Consider the following 17688-nt stretch of genomic DNA (forward strand, 5'->3'; position numbering starts at 1 on the left):
GCACGAACCCGTGTCCCCTGCATCGGCAGGCGGACTCTCAACCACTGCGCCACCAGGGAAGCTCTGTGCTCTTTTTGACCTTTGCTAAGGTGAGGTTTCTCAGCCCCGGGTCCTGATCCACCAGCCTTCTTGGAGAGGAGTAGCTCCGACTCGGGTGTTGCCTATCGTAGCATCACTGTGTCACGGCCGGGAAACACAGCCACAGTATGAAAATGGAGACACTGTTATTTCCTAGATAACATGCCTTCGATAATAGTCTCCTTGACAGAACCGGGAAGGGAATTAAAATCACTTTTATCCACTTGCATAATAAATGAGCGGGAATGATTCCTGAATTGACGATTAAAGGAGGTGTGGCCTAAAATAATTCAAAGCCCCATCTTTAGGTTCTTTTTTTAAAAAAAAAATAATTTATTTATTTTTGGCTGCGTTGGGTCTTTGTTGCCGTGCGCGGGCTTTCTCTAGTTACGGCGAGCGGAGGCTGCTCTTCGTTGCGGTGCGGTGGCTTCTCTTGTTGCGGAGCACGGGCTCCAGGTGCGTGGGCTTCAGTAGTTGTGGCACATGGGCTCAGTAGTTGTGGCTCGGGGGTCTAGAGCGCAGGCTCAGCAGTTGTGGCGCACGGGCTTAGTTGCTCCGCGGCATGTGGGATCTTCCCGGACCAGGGCTCGAACCCGTGTTCCCTGCATTGGCAAGTGGATTCTTAACCGCTGCGCCACCAGAGAAGTCCCTGGTTTTAATAATTGATGCTCTTCAAGCTGAAGACGTTGTTGATTATGAATGTTGTAGATAGAATCCCCAGTGGGAATACGCTTTTGGATTTCTGTGTTCCGTGGTGTATTATCTATTTGGGTCTAATACCACTACTGCAGTGGTTTCTAACTTAGGGAAGAGTATCCGGAAAGACACTGTTCCAATGGCATGGAATAATCTTAGAAAATTAGTAGTATTCCAGGAGGTCAAGCTGGAAGATGTCATGTTGAGAAAAATATATTTACCTGTTTCCTAACCTCAGAGTTAAGCACAGCTTAGAGAGCCCCAGTTTGGCCAGAGGGTGTTTTTGGAGGTTTGGCTCAGCTTTCCTTGAAAAACTTTTGAACGAGGCTTGTGGAATCCCGTTTCACGTGGTCAGTGAAGCCTTGTCAGGTGAAGCAGGTGTTTCCTGCCAAATTCTGAGATTTAAATCAAGAGATTGGAAAAAGTAACTTGGAATGGGGTGAGTGGAGAACAGGTGTCTCAAAGCTGTTCAGTGGAAGTTGCAGCATTTGTTTTGTGTACAGGTTTTGCTCATCTTTGGCTTCTCTTGAGGTCCTGAAGGCACTTTCTTCTTCAGGGCAAACGTTCCCCTCAGCGCCTGCTCCTGTGTCTCCCCGGACACCGTGGCAGGAGGGAGGTGAAAGGTGGCAGGGAGGGGGACTCTGGCTGGCCTGGCTTCTTCACTGACATCAAATTAGCTTCTTCCTTGAGCCTTTTACTTCAAACAGAACTGACAGGAGTGAAACTTGGGAACCGGTGCCCAGCTGGTTCATTCTTGTATTTGGTACCTATTCGCCAGCATGTATTTACAAGGGACCCTGGACGAGGGGAAGGAAGGTCGAGGAGACTGTGGTCATCTTCACGCCCCTCGGCCAGGCAGGCACTGGAGGTGTCGTGGGCCCAAGCTGTCACTCAGAGAAACTTTTTAACCAAATAATGGTTCATCTTCCTGAAATGAGTTTTGGTTAATGCAGTATTCTCCTTTTCCCTCCTTGTAAAAAAATTTTTAAATGGTGGTAAAATGCACATGACATAAAATTTATTCTTTTAACCACTTTTGAGGGAACAGTTCAGTAGACTTAATGTAATACATGCACGTGGTTGTGCATTCACACGGTGGACGGTCACCACCTAGCTCCAGAACTTTTCTCATCTTGCACAGCTGAAGCTCTGTCCCCGTTAGACACGAACTTCCCCTGCCCTGTCCCCACCCCCCTGGTAATCACCGTTCTGCCTTCTGTTTCTATGGGTTTATCTGCTCTAGGTACCTCAGATAAGTAGGAGCATACAGTATTTGTCCTTTTGTAACTGGCTTGTGTCACTTAGCGTGATGCCCTCAAGGCTCATGCATGTTGTAACGTGTGCCAGAATTTTCTTCCTTTTTAAGGCTGAGTAGTGTTCCATTGTGTCTGTAATACTGCATTCTGTTTATCCATTTATCCATCTGTGGCCGCTTGGGTTGTTGCCACCTTTTGGCTGTTGGGCGCGATGCTGCCGTGACCACGGGTGTGCAGGTTATCTGTTTGAGACCAAGCTTTCAGTTCTCTCGACTGTATACCCAGAGGTGGCATTGCTAGGTCCTGTGGCCGCCCCGGCTTAAGTTTGCTGAGGGGTTCGCTGCACCGTTTTGCAATTTCTCCAGCAGTGCGTGTGGGTTCCATTTTCTTCACATCCTCACCAGTGCATGTTTCTTCCTACTTTTTAGGTAGCAGCCATCCAAATAAACGTGAGGTGGTAGTGTTCTCCCTTCTGAAAACTTGTCAGCACCCGGTGTGTGCAGCCCCAGGGTGTAGATGTTGACAGTTCCTAGGAGCGTGTTGCCAGATGGGGTCCTGACCCTGTCATGTGTTAAGGACTATAGACCAGATTTTCTGCCTCCAAATGGAGGTGTCTTCAGATTTGTAGATAAGTTATTCAATAGAGGGGGGAGCTAAAGATATCAAAGCAACTTCTGATAATTTGTGGTCGGAAAAATACACCAGCCAATCCCGTGGCCCCCACAAAGGGCAGATCGCAGGGCTGGGAATCGAGGAATCTGAGTCCGGCTCCGTCTCTGCCACGGGGGGAGCTTGGCCTGAGTCACTTACCATTTCTGGGCTTATTTCTTGAAAACGAGGGTGTTGGGGCAACAACTCAGTCAGGATCCTGCCAGCTTCGGAATTCTCGGGTTCTGCACAATAACCTGGAATTTACTCATTAGGAGGGGGAGGGATGCTTTGGTCTTGAGGACAAGAGCAGAGAGCAACATTTGGTTTAAATTATTAAAGGTGCCCTTTCCGTTGCTAAGGATTGAGGAGTGCAGCCTTTATCTCTGGGACAGTTGGAGCTGGAATTGGACCTTGTGGGTCACCTAGGCCGATGTCCTCGTCTTACGGATGAGAAGCTAGGATGCAGAGACGGCAATAGCATCCAGTCATGAGCTTTCTCTTTCTTATGAATGACAAATACTGGCTGGCGGGGCCTGAGGCCTTCTCGGGAGCGGTGCCAGCGGAGCAGTGAGCTGGCGTGGGTTCCGGACCTCAGTGCTGGGCAGGTGGTCACTGTCATTCGGGATGAGCATGGCTCCTATGTGAGGGTGATGAAGCTGGGGGAAGCCGTGGGGGATGGGAGGGGGGCTCGGCAGAACCAAAGCCGAGGTAGGATTCCAGGCCTCATTGCACGTTTGCTTGTCCTTAGTTTTCCCATCTGAAAGGCCTTATACCTACGGGGTTATTGTGAGAATCACGTGAACACGAGGCCATGCATATGAAAGAAGTCACATGAAAATGTTATTTTTACCGTGGGTAGCGCTGTTGAGTTAGAAGTTTATCTCTCTTAGTGAGCCCAGTATGTTAAAATCTAGGTTGACCATTGTGGTGATGATTTCTTTTATAAACTGCTTCCCTAGAGGGAGTGTCAAGGTTACAGAGAATCCTTTTCTGTATTGTTCAGGAACTGTCCCCCCTCCCCTTTTGCATGAAGTTAGTTAACCTGCGCCACTCAGCAGACTTAGAAGGTGCGCGATCTTCTGTATTCTCCTGCCCGGGCCTTTGTTAGCGGCGGGCGGGCGCTGCACAGCTAGGGACCCAGGTCTTCGCGTCTGAATGTGTCTTCGGAAGGTCTGCCTGTTCCCTCCTGAGGGAATCCAGAGGGCGTCATTTAGTAAAGTTGCACAGCAAGCCAGAGGACTTTCGCACACTCTTTTCTTCGACGCTTTTGTTCACTGCCTTAGGTCTCTGGCTAGTTCTAAATTAGAATTAAATCAGCAGTTCTTGTTTGCCTGCAGGGCATTTGACCGACCACTTTTGAGCCTCCATTACCTCCTTTGTGAAGCAGGGATGCTAGTATCACTTCTGCTTGTGTCCTAGTTTTCGGTTTTTCTTTTTTTATAACTTGAAAGGACCAGGCTTGATCCTTGGCCTCCAGGAGAATGTGGCTTCACCGAGTGACAGGAAAACCGCCTGGCAAAATAGAGACACGTCGACAGAGCGAGAAAGTTCCCAGTGACAGCGCGTAACAGAGGCTCGTCAGGGCCAGGTGTGCAGACACGCTGCGGCGGCTGCTGGAGCCGTCGTTGGGGACCTGGGGCGGGTGGCGTCCGTGTGGTCCCACGTGCTCCTGGGTGGGTTCCCCGAGGAACTGGGCTGTGTGGGCGAGGGCTGGAAGTCACGCTGCGTGAGCCCTGCGCGCTCAGGTGATACTGGAAGCCTCCAGAGCGTTAAGTGTGCAGAGGGGAGGGCACACGAGAGTCTGGACTCGGCCTCGAAGCGTAGGCGTAGCTGGGGCTGGAGGAGGAAGGACCCGGCGGGGGAAGGACCACTGAGCAGAGCCCGTCCCCGAGGGAGGCCGGGCCAGGCCGAGTGTCCCAGTCACATCAGGGCGGGGGACGGGCAACTGGAGGGCGGGCGGGGCTCACGCCGGGGTGGCCGGCAGAGCCCCAGCGGTGAGGAGGGCCAGGGCTCGGCGCCGGCGGGGCTCGCGTTGCCCCGTGCCCCGGCGTCTCCCGGATTGGCGCTCTGCCTCGTTTCTTCCGTCACTGCCGTCTTTCAGGCTGGCATCCTTTCTTGTCCGCACCATCGGCAGAAGCCACAGCTTGGTCGTCCTGCCTTCAGTGTCTTTCCTTGCCCGCCTTCTCTACATTTTTACCGCAGAGCTCTTTCTCAGCCACGGATCGAACCCTGATCTTGTGGTTCCCGAGTCCCCGACGGCTTCAGTTGCTGCAGAGCACGCCTTCCGAGTCTCCTGGCAGGTGTCGGCTCTCGTCCTCCCCCTGCGTGTTCTCTGCCGCAGGCGCCACCCCCTCTGTGCCTGTGTGCACACCTGTCTGTCTGCAGCGGCCTGTCCGCCTTCCTGTCCCGGGGAGCACCCCAGCCCTGCTCCCCACCCATCGACTGTCGGCTCCTTTGGGTTGGCTCTCCTCTTTCCCTGGACGTTAAGTCCCTCAGCGTCTCCTTAAGACCAAGCAGACACAACCACACGGACGTGTATCCTCCTCCTCTCTCCTTCACGAGCCCGAGTCCCTCCCGGGGACGGGGTCTGCGTCTTTGTAATCTGTGTTCCCAGCGCCAGGCCCCTCGTGGGGTGGAGGCCCTGGATGTTTGCTGAGTGGACTTCGGTCGATCGGCTGGGCAGACAAACCGAAGCCGAGCACGAGCGTCCCTCGAGATGTGAGAGCGTCAGGCGGGCACAGAAGGACCAGGGTGGAAACTGTTCAAAATGAAAGTCACTTATTTTTTTCCTTCTCAAGTAAAAATAGTCATTTTTTTCTACCTGCATTATTGAGCACCTCCTCTTTTTGGCGTGGTGGGGACTGTGAAGAGGTCTCAAATACAGTCTCTCTTCTCAAGAGTCTTAAGATTTGGTCTGTAAAGCCTGCACATGATGACAGAGCAAGAGCCCCATGTACCGTGGACTCAGGAAGAGCCCGGTGACGACTGAGATCAGGCCTCCTGGGGGGGCCAGGGTTTGGGGTGGGGAGCGCCGGGTGGGGCCCATTCCAGGGGAGCCAGATGCCCTGAGCTGGGTGTCTTTGAAGACGGGCAAGCGGCGCGTGCACGTTCACCTTGACTGGCTCTAGAGCCTCTGCCCCGAGTTCATCGTCTGTGCGCCTTGCTTGTGTCTCTGTTTCCTAGGCTCAAACCATGAATTACGTCGGGCAGCTGGCAGGCCAGGTGTTTGTCACCGTGAAGGAGCTCTACAAGGGGCTGAACCCTGCCACCCTGTCCGGATGCATTGACATCATCGTGGTCCGCCAGCCCAACGGGAGCCTGCAGTGCTCCCCCTTCCACGTCCGCTTTGGGAAGATGGGGGTCCTGCGTTCCCGAGAGAAGGTGGTACGTGACCTGGGGGACGGGTTCTCTCCTTAGAGAAAAATCCTCTCACTTCTGCGGCGTTACGTATCCGGAGCTCCTCGCAGACCCCGAGTTTTAGCTTTCCGTTGGAAAGGGCTGGTCCCTGAACTGACAGTTACTCAGATTGTTCTGATTTCTATGATTGTGTCAATTTCTCCAAGATTTAGTGGCGTAAACCAACTGTTTATTAAGCTCCGGGGGTTCTGTGGGTCAGGAATTCACACCAAGTGCAGCAGGCTGGCCCGTCTCTGCCCTTTGCCGCCTGGGGCCTCAGCTGAAGACTCAGGGCTGGGGGCTGGAATCCTGCGTAGATGCACTCGCTCCCTCGGCTGCTGGCCCTCGGCTGGACTCTTAGCCGAGGCCGTCACCCAGACGCCTCCGCCCGGGCTCTCCACGTGGCCTGGGCTTCCTCACACCATGGCGGCTGGCTGCAGCGGCAAGCATCGTCCACGGGAGGGAGCCGGGCGGACTCGGCCTTCTCTTTCTGGTCTAGCCTCGGAAGCCACGTGGCCTCCCTTGGGTTGTGCTCTGCTCACTGAGGCAATCACGAGCTTGCGTGGACCCAGCATGGTGGTGGGCGGGGGGAGTAGACCCCGTTTCTTGACCAGAGTGACCAGCGGAGGTTTGGAATTGTGAGCTGTTTGGGGGATGTATGTGACTGAAGTGTATGTAGAGACCTGGTCATTCCCCGTGAGGTTTCCTGTTGTGATGAAGAACCTGTGTTTCTCCTTCAGGTTGACATAGAAATCAATGGGGAAGCAGTGGATTTGCACATGAAATTGGGAGATAATGGAGAAGCATTTTTTGTTCAAGAGACTGATAACGATCAGGTAAGGAAGGCCGGTGGTGACGCTCGCTCCTCCCGCGTTTTGAGCTTTGAGCAGCGCTCTTCTGGGAGCGTGTGTGGCGAGGTGCTACTGGTGCCGGCTGTGTGGGTGACGGAAGAGGAGAAGAGCGGCCGTTTACCTGTCCTAGGGATTTGAGCCACAGGGTGAGTGTGTGCTATGTCTACCCAAGACTCAGCAGTCCCAGCCTGCTGCATTTGCTCCCTGTTTCCAGGGAGACAGAGGAGTTGAATGGCCCTGGCCTGAAACCATCATCCGAAGCATACAAGTTATACTACTGTGTCAAACCGCAGACGGCTGAAATGTTCTAATTTTTGTTTAGTGAGTGACCAGATCACATTACTTTTTTACTGTGAAAAAATGTGTAACAGCTCTGTTGAGATATAATTCTCACACCACGTGCTTTAGCCATCTCACGTGTACAGTTCTGTGGTTTTTAGTGTTTTCACGGATACGTGCAAGGCATCCCCGCGGTCAATTTTAGAACATCTTCATGGCCTCAGAAATAGACTCTGTACCCTTTAGCTACACCTCCCCTACCCCTGAAGCCCTAACTCCCCACCACCCTGAGCCCTAAGCAGCCACTAATCAAACTTTCTGTCTCTATAGATTTCCCTAATCTGAACTTCCATCTGAGTAGAGTCACATGGTTTGTGGTCTTTTGTGCCTAACTTCTTTCATGTCCCACAATGTTTTCAAGATTCATCCGTGTTCTGGCTGTGTCAGTACTTCATTCCTTTGTACGGCCGAGTGGTATGCCACTGTATCTGTATACCACATTTCGTTTATCTTTTCATGTGTTGGTGGACACTTGGGTTTGTTTCCACCTTTTGGCTGTTGTGAATAACGCTGTGTACAAGTTTTCGTATAGACACATGTTTTCATTTTGGGGGGTATATACCTGGGAGTGGAATTGCTGGGTCATATGTAACACTGAATTTACCACTGAGGAGCTGCCAGACTGTTGTCCAAAGCTGCTGCACCATTTTACATTCCCACCAGCAGTGCACGAGGGTTCCGATCTGTCTATACCCTCATCAATACCTGCTCTTTGACTTGGTGATTCTAGCCATCCTGGTGGGTGTGAGGTGGTATCTCATCATGGTATTGATTTGCATTTCCCTAATGACTCAGGATGTTGAGCATTTTTTCATGTGCTTATTGGCCATTTGTATGTATTCTTTGGAGAAGTGTCTATTCAGATCCTTTGATCGTTTTTTGTTGGGTTATTTGTCTTTTTATCCTTGAGTTATGAGAGTTCATTATATATTCCAGATATGAGTCCCTTATCACATAGATGATTTGTAAATATTTTCTTCCATTGTGTGAGCTGTCTTTTCACTTTCTTGATGTTGTCCTTTGAAACACACAAGTTTTAAATTTTGAAGAAGTCCAATTTATCTGTTTTCTCTCTGTGGCTCGTGCTTTTGTTGTCACATCTAAGAATCCTTTGCCGAGTTCCAAGTCATGAAGATTTACCCCCATGTTTTCTTCTAAGACCAACCGTTTCTTTTTACTCTTTCATTCCCTGGGAAAGCCACTTTGAAGGGATCTGATGTAGAGATTCCTCCATAAAAACCACTTGAACTAGTTCCTTTATGAGAAGGTAGCCTTTATAGAGGAACGGCTCTAAATAGCTCCAGGCTCCAGGCCCATAGTTTCAATTTCAGGACGAAACCATCCCAGGCTCTGCTTCCTTTTGGTCTTCCCAAAGGTGCGATGGTCTCCGCCAGCCTCAGCCTTACCGCTCGGATGTGGATTTTATACGTGTAGCACATTGTCTGATGCTCTCTAACCCATTTTTTGGCCATGCCGCGGCCTGCGGGATTTAGTTCCCTGACCGGGGATCGAACCTGAGCCCCCTGCAGTGGAAGTGCGGAGTCTTAACCACTGGACTGCCAGGGAAGTCCCTCTCTAAGCTACTTTAAACTATCAGCAGCATGCTTGTTAATCCCCTCTCTTTCGTGTATATTCTTCACTTCTTTTTTTCCCTAGATTTTCTTGCAAACTAGTTTATTTAGGGGTTCCATTGTCTCTCCTCAGTACATTTTATGTATTTCTCATATGCTTCTTCACTCATTAGTTCACCTAGTTCAGGGTGTCATCTTGATCGGCCAGCCATCTTCGTAACAAGATTTATTGACAAGTCCTGGATTTTCTGATAGAGCTTCATTAATTTCATTTACTTCTCCTGATAGAGAATAGAGTTCACGAGCAGCTTTCACGCTTTCCGAAGCACCAAACTCCTTTTGTTTGTTCAGTTCTGTTGCAGCTTCAGGCGGACTACAGTAAACAACATCTCCCAAAGCTTCCTGTGTAAAACTGCGGATTCCCACTGTTCCAATACCGTTTTCTGTTGTTATCCATTCATGTTTGTCTGTGAATTTTTGCATATGTGTCAGGCTGTATGTACAATAGTTACATTGTTCCATTTTATCTAACAACGCTGTAAGGTCGGGATTATCATTTCCATTTTTCTGATGAGGGAAACAGACTCGGAAGCTAAGTGACTCCGCCAAGATCACATAGCTCATCAGAGGTGGAACCCCATTTTTTACTACTTGTTACCAGGTTTCTGATAAGAAATGAGTCCTTTGATAATAAAATGATTGCTATAGTTTTTTTTAAAAACTGGTGAATCATTATAAAACAACTATTAAATTGACAGGCAGTGGAGGTTTTTTTTTTTTTTTTCGGCTGTTGTTGTTTTTTTTGTTTTTTTTTTTTTTAGAGAAGAGGGTCAGTACCTATTCACTTGACAGCCACATACCTAGGCGTGCTCTGGTGCAGGTGGGCACTTGGGGCACGGTGCGGGCACACTGTCAGATGTTTTCTTTAAAAATTATTATGATCCTCTTAATTCAGTGCATGTTAAAAACACACACACACACACACACACACACACACCCCCACACACACTAGAGTGCAAAACGTAGTCCATTTCCCAGGGTAATGTGATGACTCCAAGCCCATTTTTTCCTCTTTACCCTGGAAATTTCAGACCAAGTTGAATTTTGGTAGCCTGAAATAACTGATAATTACCTCACTTTGTTATAATTACGAAAACGCAGGATTCAGTACAAAATGGCAGTTAGTGACTCGTCGACTTTATGACCACCTGTCAAATCCGGCAGCCGCGTCTGCGGATCCCCGTGACTGCCCTGTGCTCCCTACTGCCCACGGCGCTTGGGCTCCGGAGTCAGCACCGGTGGGTCGTCGGCACCACCGGCTCCTTAAACCCCAACTAACGACGCTCCTTCTTGGAAATGTGTTCTGTCTTTCAGGAGGTGATCCCCGTGCACCTGGCCACCTCCCCGATCCTGTCGGAAGGAGCCTCGAGGATGGAGTCCCAGCTGAAGAGGAACTCCGTAGATTGGATCAGAAGCCTGGACCCCAACACGTCAGCCCAGGTCTTACCTCCCAGCGAGACCCCTTCAAGTGGCTCTTTAGTGAAGAAGCGAAGGAAGAGGAGGAGGAAGTCGCAGCTGGACAGCCTGAAAAGGGACGACAACATGAACACGTCCGAGGATGAAGACATGTTCCCCATAGAGATGAGCTCGGACGAGGAGGCCGAGCTGCTGGACAGCAGTAGGTAAATGTGGGCGAAAGGGAGGGCCTCAGTTAGAACTGGGTGAATTCATTGTTTAGGATGATCCCTTTTTTTTTTTTAAATTGACGTATAGTTGATTTATAATGTTGCGTTAGTTTCAGGTGTACAGGAGTGAATCAGTTTTTAAAATATATACGTATATATATATATCTATATATCTGTTCTTTTTCAGATTCTTTTCCCTTATAAGTTATTACAGAATATTGACTAGAGTTCCCTGTGCTCTACAGTAGGTCCTTGTGGTTTATCTATTTTGTATATCGATACACTTGAAACTAACATAAGCTTGTAAATTAACTATACTTCAATTAAAAAAGAAGGGAGAAGGAACATCAGGATTAACCTCCTGCTTTGCTATTTAGAATAGAATTTTTTTTTTTTTTTCCTGGCTAAAAATAAAGGCAGATTGGCAACGTCGATTTTCCTAGCCGTGGCCTCGGATCTGCTGTGGGCTCAGAAGCTGGGTGGTTGGGTTTATTACAGTTGCCTTCCCTGCGTGGCTTTTAGTTCCAGAACTTACTGTCAGGTATTTCAGATAACATCCAAAAATAGAGACCAGTGGCCTCTGCGTGAGTGAAATAGTGAATCCTATTTCGTTGAGCGTGCTATACCTGAAACGAGGTGGATTTGCAACCATTTCATAATTATAAGACTACGATTGGTTGTGACATTTATTTAATTCTGCTAGACGAAACATCTGTGTATGGCCATACAGGGATTTGGTAGCTCACTCGTGCATGGCAAGAGTTTTATTACCCCTCTGGGTACAGTTTTGGGCCCCATCTACCTCTCAGGCTTTTGCGACATGAAATGTGAAAGACAACTCCATAGGCCCTACAGTGTACGTAACAAGCAGTGTGGTCATCGAGGCCATGTCTAAGTCCCAATGCTTGAACAGAACCACTTTACATTTACAATTCAGCCAGAGCATGAGCACACAAAACATTTCTCTGAGTCACTTTTTTCCTGTCCCACATTCCTGGAATGTGCCTGGAATATGCCTGGGTAGTTTATTTATTTTATTTTTAAAAATTTTTATTTATTTATGGCGGCGTTGGGTCTTCGTTGCTGCGCGCGGGCTTTCTCTAGTTGCGGTGAGCGGGGGCCACTCTTCGTTGCGGTGCACGGGCTTTTCATGGCGGTGGCTTTTCTTATTGCAGAGCACAGGCTCTAGGCGCGTGGGCTTCAGTAGTTGGGGCACATGGGCTCAGTAGTTATGGCTCGCGGGCTCTAGAGCACAGGCTCAGTAGTTGCGGCACGTGGGCTTAGTTGCTCCGCGGCATGTGGGATCTTCCCGGACCAGGGCTCGAACCCGTGTCCCCTGCATTGGCAGGCGGATTCTTAACCACTGCGCCACCAGGGAAGTCCTGCCGGGGTAGTTTAAAAGGAGATCATGTTAATCTACGAAGTATTAGCGATAATCAAGGAAAAAATGGAAACTTGCCTTTATTATGAATCTATCACTGATAATTCTTTGACTTTGGTTTTGGTTTTTTTTTTTTTGGTCTCCAGAACTCTTTCTAATGATACACCTGCATTCCAAGGAGATATCCCTAAGGAAAACCTTTCCCCAGTCATGACTTACCCTCAGTCAGCATCTTACCCGAATTCCGACAGAGAGTGGTCACCTAGCGCCAGGTGAGTGGCTGGTGTGTGTACATGTGTGTTCGCCTGTCCTGGTCCAGAGGATTCCAAGTCAGTTACAGGAAACATGTTGAATAAAATTGTGACATCTAAGTAAAAAATGAAACAAATTAGGACTGGAAAAAACACAGGTTAGAGTAGGAGGTACAGATCAGGATTAAAACCAGAGCATGTGCAGGTCATAAACTTCTACCTAATAGCAAAATGGAACTACAGATATGGCTCTTAGCTTCCCCAGGAGACACTGAAAGGCCAACCACTTGTTAAGTTACATAAAGCTACTTGTCAACAGGAGCAGACAGGTGACAGAGCCTTTCTGGATACTGAGCCCTAAAGTGGGATTTGAGAGCAGAGAGGTTGCTTCGGGGGCCCCTGCGGTCATTCGGGGCTGTGAGAATGATGCCTTCTTCTCTTGGTGCATTTACAAATATTGATTTCCCTGAAATGAGCTCTCAAGGGACCCTAGACTTCCTGTATCAACTTGGAGGACCAGAGCTGCTCGGTGTGCAGGGAAGACTCTAAAGCCTTTACAGCTGTGAAAGCTGTGAGGCTATGTGAGCCCTTCTGAGCAGTTTTCAGCACTGGGGAGGGGACAGAACTGAAGCGTGCCTTCTCAGCAGGGATAATACCACCCCTGTCGGGACAAAACTTGGTTCTGGGGCGGCAAAAAAATCTTAGATATTATAATAGCGTGTAGCCTCCAAAGGGCCACAGTACATAAGCAGATACATAGTATATCCATGGCATTACAGTTTCATGGTGGAGGGAGGGCTATTGGGGAAAACACGGTCCCGGAGGTGTGGCGAGAATGGAAAAGAGGTTGGGAAGCACTGATCTAAGTGACAGTGACATCCTTAGGTTCCTCGTGCTCCTAATGTGTTAGGTTTGCTTCTGGTCTAAAGGGGAGGTGTCGGAGCCCCTAAGCCCTGGCACGTGCCGCAGGGCTTCCCGCCTGAAGCCAGGCTCACGTAGACACCACTCCAGGTTCCAGTTTGACCCGAGTAATCTCATTAATGAGATGGCATGGTCAGTGCTGTGCGCTGAAGTTGAGGTTGGAGAAAAACGGATGCATCACGTGCCTGGTTTCTAGCCGGGACCGTGACAGTGAATGTTTGTCAGCCAGGGTGGGGCTGGGGGGGCCTGTGGAGCCCCCTCATGGGGGTCTGTCTGTCCTCAGGCCAGCCCTGTCCAGTAGAAACATAATGCTAGCTACCTATGTAATTAAAAATGTTCTAGTAACCATCCTTTAAAAAATGAAAAGAAACTGATGAGATTAATTTTGATGATCTATTTCAATGACCTGGTATATCCAAAATATTTTCATTTCAGGCAATGAGTTTTTTAAAACATTATTGAGCTGTTTCACATTCTCGTTGTCGTAAGCCTTCGAGTCTTGTATCTCATATGTACAGGACATCTCAGTTTGGACCAGTCACACTTCAAATGCTCAGTAGCCACGTGCAGCCCGTGGCTGTAATGTTGGACAGTGCAGGTGTAAGACCTTTCTAGAACCTGGTACATTCTCTCCCCAGGTCTGTGGAGTTCAGCCCTGAGGGAAGAAACACAGTACTTTTAGGAAGAAAATGATGTGGAATATTTAGAAACCACTAATAGGTAGAAAAATCTGTTCAAACACTCGAATTTTAAGCATTTAAGACAAATGTTTTAAACACAATCCTGAATATGTCTCTCTGTCTTTCATGCTTTGCACTGTGACTCCAGAAGAATGACCATGTCAGATTAAGTGATCTGGCCACTGTTAGGTGCAATTACAAATTAGGATAAATAGATACATTTCTATACTTGGGTTTATGTGTTTTCTTGGAAGAGACAGTTACCAGCCCAAATTATCAAGCCTTTTGGAGTAAGTCATTTGATTAGGCACTAAATTCTGACCCAAGAAAAGCGAGCTTTTTTGGGCATATGGTTGAAATAGAAAGTGAAATGGGTGTCTTGGCAGTTTCCTGTTTTTGTGGTTCAGAAGACTCATGTTGATTTCTTAGTGATTTCAACATGTGATCCTCTGCTGTTGTTCGATGCCCAAGTACCTTCACTTTCTTAAAGATGTTATCGTGGAGAGTAGTCAAGTAATTGATACGAAATTTTGTTTAAAATTGAATTGACCTGTGATTTCTCTCTCCTTTAATGTGGATCACGTGGCATCCAGTAGCCTGATAGATTGCAGGGGGCGCCCGCCTCGCCTGGCAGTTGCGGCCGAGGGCGGTCTTTCTAGCTCTTGCCCTCCCCAGTCTTCCCACTTCCACGCTTCGGAAAGGTAGATGGGTTATCTTCCCACCGTGGATGTCTTTGATAATAAAAACTTTGATCTAACTCTTAGAACTGTGTGTTGCCATTAACCAAATTACTTATGTGGAAAATACATATAGATTCTATGAAGTGAAAATGGAGATCTAACTCTTACCAATCTATTTTACCAACTAACCAAATCACTTATGAAGAAAATACGTATAGATTATTACTTTTCCTTTCATTTTAGGCATTTGTCGATGGTTAGATTTTTTTCTTTTAAAGTACTAAATTTAACTCTGGACATTAGGGTCAAGCATATAATTCTTTCTAATTTTGTGAAGTGCTTTGAAAAATAGAACAATGCATTGAAAACTGGGAATATGATCTCTGTTTTGTGTCTGGGGTTGTTCAACAAATAAGTTTACGAGACTCTTTTAAGATGTTGCTTAAGTATAAGGAGAGTTATTATTATAACTCACTAAATAGCTTATGGACTTTCTGGGACGTCCCTGGCGGTCCAGTGGTTAATTAAGACTTCACCTTCCAAGGCAGGGGGTGTGGGTTCAGTCCCTGGTTGGGGAGCTAAGATCCCACACGCTTCACGGCCAGAAAACCAAAACGTAAAACAGAAGCAATATTGTGACAAATTCAATAAAGACTTTAAAATGGTCTACATCAGAAAAGAATTCCTAAAAAAAATAGCTTATAGACTTTCTGCGTCATATAATCAGATGTTTCCACAGCATTTGTAGCACAGAATTCTGGAGAATAGCATAGGCTGGACTTGAAGGCTTGGGGTCCTAGGTTAGAGCCTTCATCTGAGGCAGAGGCCTTAGGTTCCTGCCTCCATTCCCTCAACGTTGCCCACGCTTTGACCTGCCTGCTTTGCAGACTTACAGGGTTTTCTTTAGAAACCTGAACAGAGAAGCTGTGGTTAACTTCTGCCTGGGAGACTGTTTTTCTTTTTGATTGAAGAACCCAGTCTCAGGACGTACCTCACTCACAGGTTACTGTGCAGAAGAAAGGCCGTTTTAAAATGAGGTCAACTAAGTTGTGAGCAGTTATAACTGATGTCCCTGATTGGGATTTCAGGAAAAATGCTGAAAACTATCATGGCTAATAAATGCATTAGTTATGAAAGTCAATCAGTGACCTTGAAGCTTACTTTTTTGAACAACCCTTATCGTAAAAGTCTAATATTTGGTAATCATATTAGAAATTTTGGAATCCTCTTTCTCATCGACCACACTCGGCATTGGGAGTCTTTTTCCTAATTTGTCTCCTGTGTGTCTGAATTCTCTCAACAAGCAGCGCAGACCGTGCTCGTGTATTTGGGTGCGGCACCCTTCCGAGGGGCTGGTGCGGCCTGGGGGCCGGCGTTTATCGTAGCGGCACAGTGCGTGTGAGAGGCGGCACGTCTAGCTTATGGCTCCCACAGGGCTGGGTCCTTTGTGAATATGAATTTGCCCACCTGCATGCCTCTATGGAAACCGTATGGCTTGTAGCTTTTATCACGGGATCAGAACGTTAGGGATTCTGGAGTTGAGCGGGGTGACAGAGAACCGTGTTCAGTGCGTGCATCCTTCTAGAGTGGGGTTTTATTAAACTACAGCCCGTGGCCCCAGTCCGGCCCACCCTCTGTTTCTGTAAAGTTTTATGGGGCACAGCCAGTTTGTCCGTATATTGTCTGTGGCTGCCTTTGCACCGCCAGGGCAGAACTGAGTAGTTGCTGCAAAGATCACATAACCCACAAAGCCTGGAATTCTCGCTACCTGGCGTCTTAGAGAAAACGTTGGCCGACACCTGACTCCAGAGCAGGCTCAGTCTAAAGGGCTTGACTTATAATTTTGTGCGGTGGGTAAGACAATGTATTGTTCCAAAGAATGTATAACAAAATATAAATAAGTTGTATTCTTTTCAAACAAATGATTTGAGGTTTGGGTGCAGCGCAGATGAGGGTGGGAAGCCAGTTACGATGGATTTCCCCCGTGATGCCTCTGGAGAAAGAATGACCCAGGTCACAGTTGCCGGCCCAAAGGCCCCTCGCTGGAGGCTACAGCGCTCCATTTGCACACGTCGCTGATATTGAAAGTGTAATTCGGGACACTTCGGTGCCAGGAAAGCATTGACCCTTTGGAGAAAAGCAGACTTAGGAAACTAGAGGAAGCAAGACAGATCGGAGGTGATGAACACGTCACCTCTCAGATGTCTGGAGGGCCCAGCGTTCCTTCTCAGGGGACTCTTTCCTTATGGGCACGAGTGTGTGTGTGTGCGTGTGCGCGCGCGTGCTCTTGCATGCACGCTCATGCGTGTAGAGGTGTCCCATCGTTTACACGCCCACGGTATGCCGTCTCAGGGTCCTCCTCTCCGCAGACTGGCCAAGCGGAGCCCGAGGGCTGCCACGTGCCGTTGACGTGGGTGGAGGGCGGCGGGCGCCCAGGGAGGAGGAACCAGCCAGCGTCCCCCTCAGAGTGAAACGATGGAGAGAAGCAGCATTTAGTCTGTTTGTCCGAATGGCTGGACTGAAGAGAGCCAGGAGCAATTTCGCCCTTCAGAGTCCCCGTTTGTCTGAAATGAGCTGTGTGTCATCCACGAGCTCTCCTTGTCCTGGCAGGAAAGTTCTGTTCCCTTGGAGGTGACATCTAACTTGAACAGATAAATGAAACCAAGCACATGGATGAGAGGTGACTTAGGGGGGACCGTGTGAGGTCTGTGAGAGAAGGTGCCAAAGGAAAATTGCAGGGGCTTGCTTTCTCACATCATTTAAAACTGTCATCTTAGAGGAAATGGTGCAGGAGATGGAAGACCAGAGATAATTAAATGGGTCTTTCTTCTCATCCGGATGTTGTTTAGAAGGCTGTGAGAACTCTGTAGATAAGTTGATGGTTTCTGTGCTTGGACAGAGGTATGACGGCTCATGGCTCAGGACTGAAAATGTAGAAAACGCAGAGAGGCAAACCCAAGTTACAGCCACTTAAAAGCTGGTCTGAGAATTAAGCATCCTGATGTATTGTTGCAGGAAGAGCTTAGCAAGTAGGAATCTTTGAAGTATTCTTGGAAGATATCATATTTTGCAAAATCTCAGCTTGGAGGTCCCTGCCACGTTAGTGAGTTATTGGTGGCATGTGGCATTTGTGGTAAAGTTGGCCCATGATCAGTTTCCCGTTTCATCTCTCTTTTTTCCAACTTCCCCCTTTTTTTTTTCGGTACGCGGGCCTCTCACTGCTGTGGCCTCTCCGTTGCGGAGCACAGGCTC

At 48.3% G+C, this 17688-nt stretch overlaps 1 protein-coding gene across 4 annotated transcripts in view; it reads left to right on the plus strand.

Annotated features, from left to right (window-relative positions):
* LOC102980075 (phosphatidate phosphatase LPIN1) overlaps window positions 1-17688 on the plus strand; it is a 49314-nt gene that overhangs the window by 10772 nt on the left and 20854 nt on the right. For 2 of the 4 annotated variants that reach the window (XM_028485534.2, XM_028485533.2), the window contains exons 2-6: window positions 5865-6065; window positions 6818-6913; window positions 10213-10520; window positions 12051-12176; window positions 14350-14457. In XM_028485534.2, coding sequence (XP_028341335.1) covers window positions 5874-6065; window positions 6818-6913; window positions 10213-10520; window positions 12051-12176; window positions 14350-14457 — 830 coding nt within the window. In that variant the 5' untranslated portion in view covers window positions 5865-5873. The remainder of the gene's footprint in view (window positions 1-5864; window positions 6066-6817; window positions 6914-10212; window positions 10521-12050; window positions 12177-14349; window positions 14458-17688) is intronic. The other 2 variants (XM_055082986.1, XM_028485537.2) reach the window with 2 other exon arrangements.

This window comes from Physeter macrocephalus, unplaced genomic scaffold (assembly GCF_002837175.3).
Source record: "Physeter macrocephalus isolate SW-GA unplaced genomic scaffold, ASM283717v5 random_435, whole genome shotgun sequence".
Lineage (NCBI taxonomy): Eukaryota > Metazoa > Chordata > Mammalia > Artiodactyla > Physeteridae > Physeter > Physeter macrocephalus.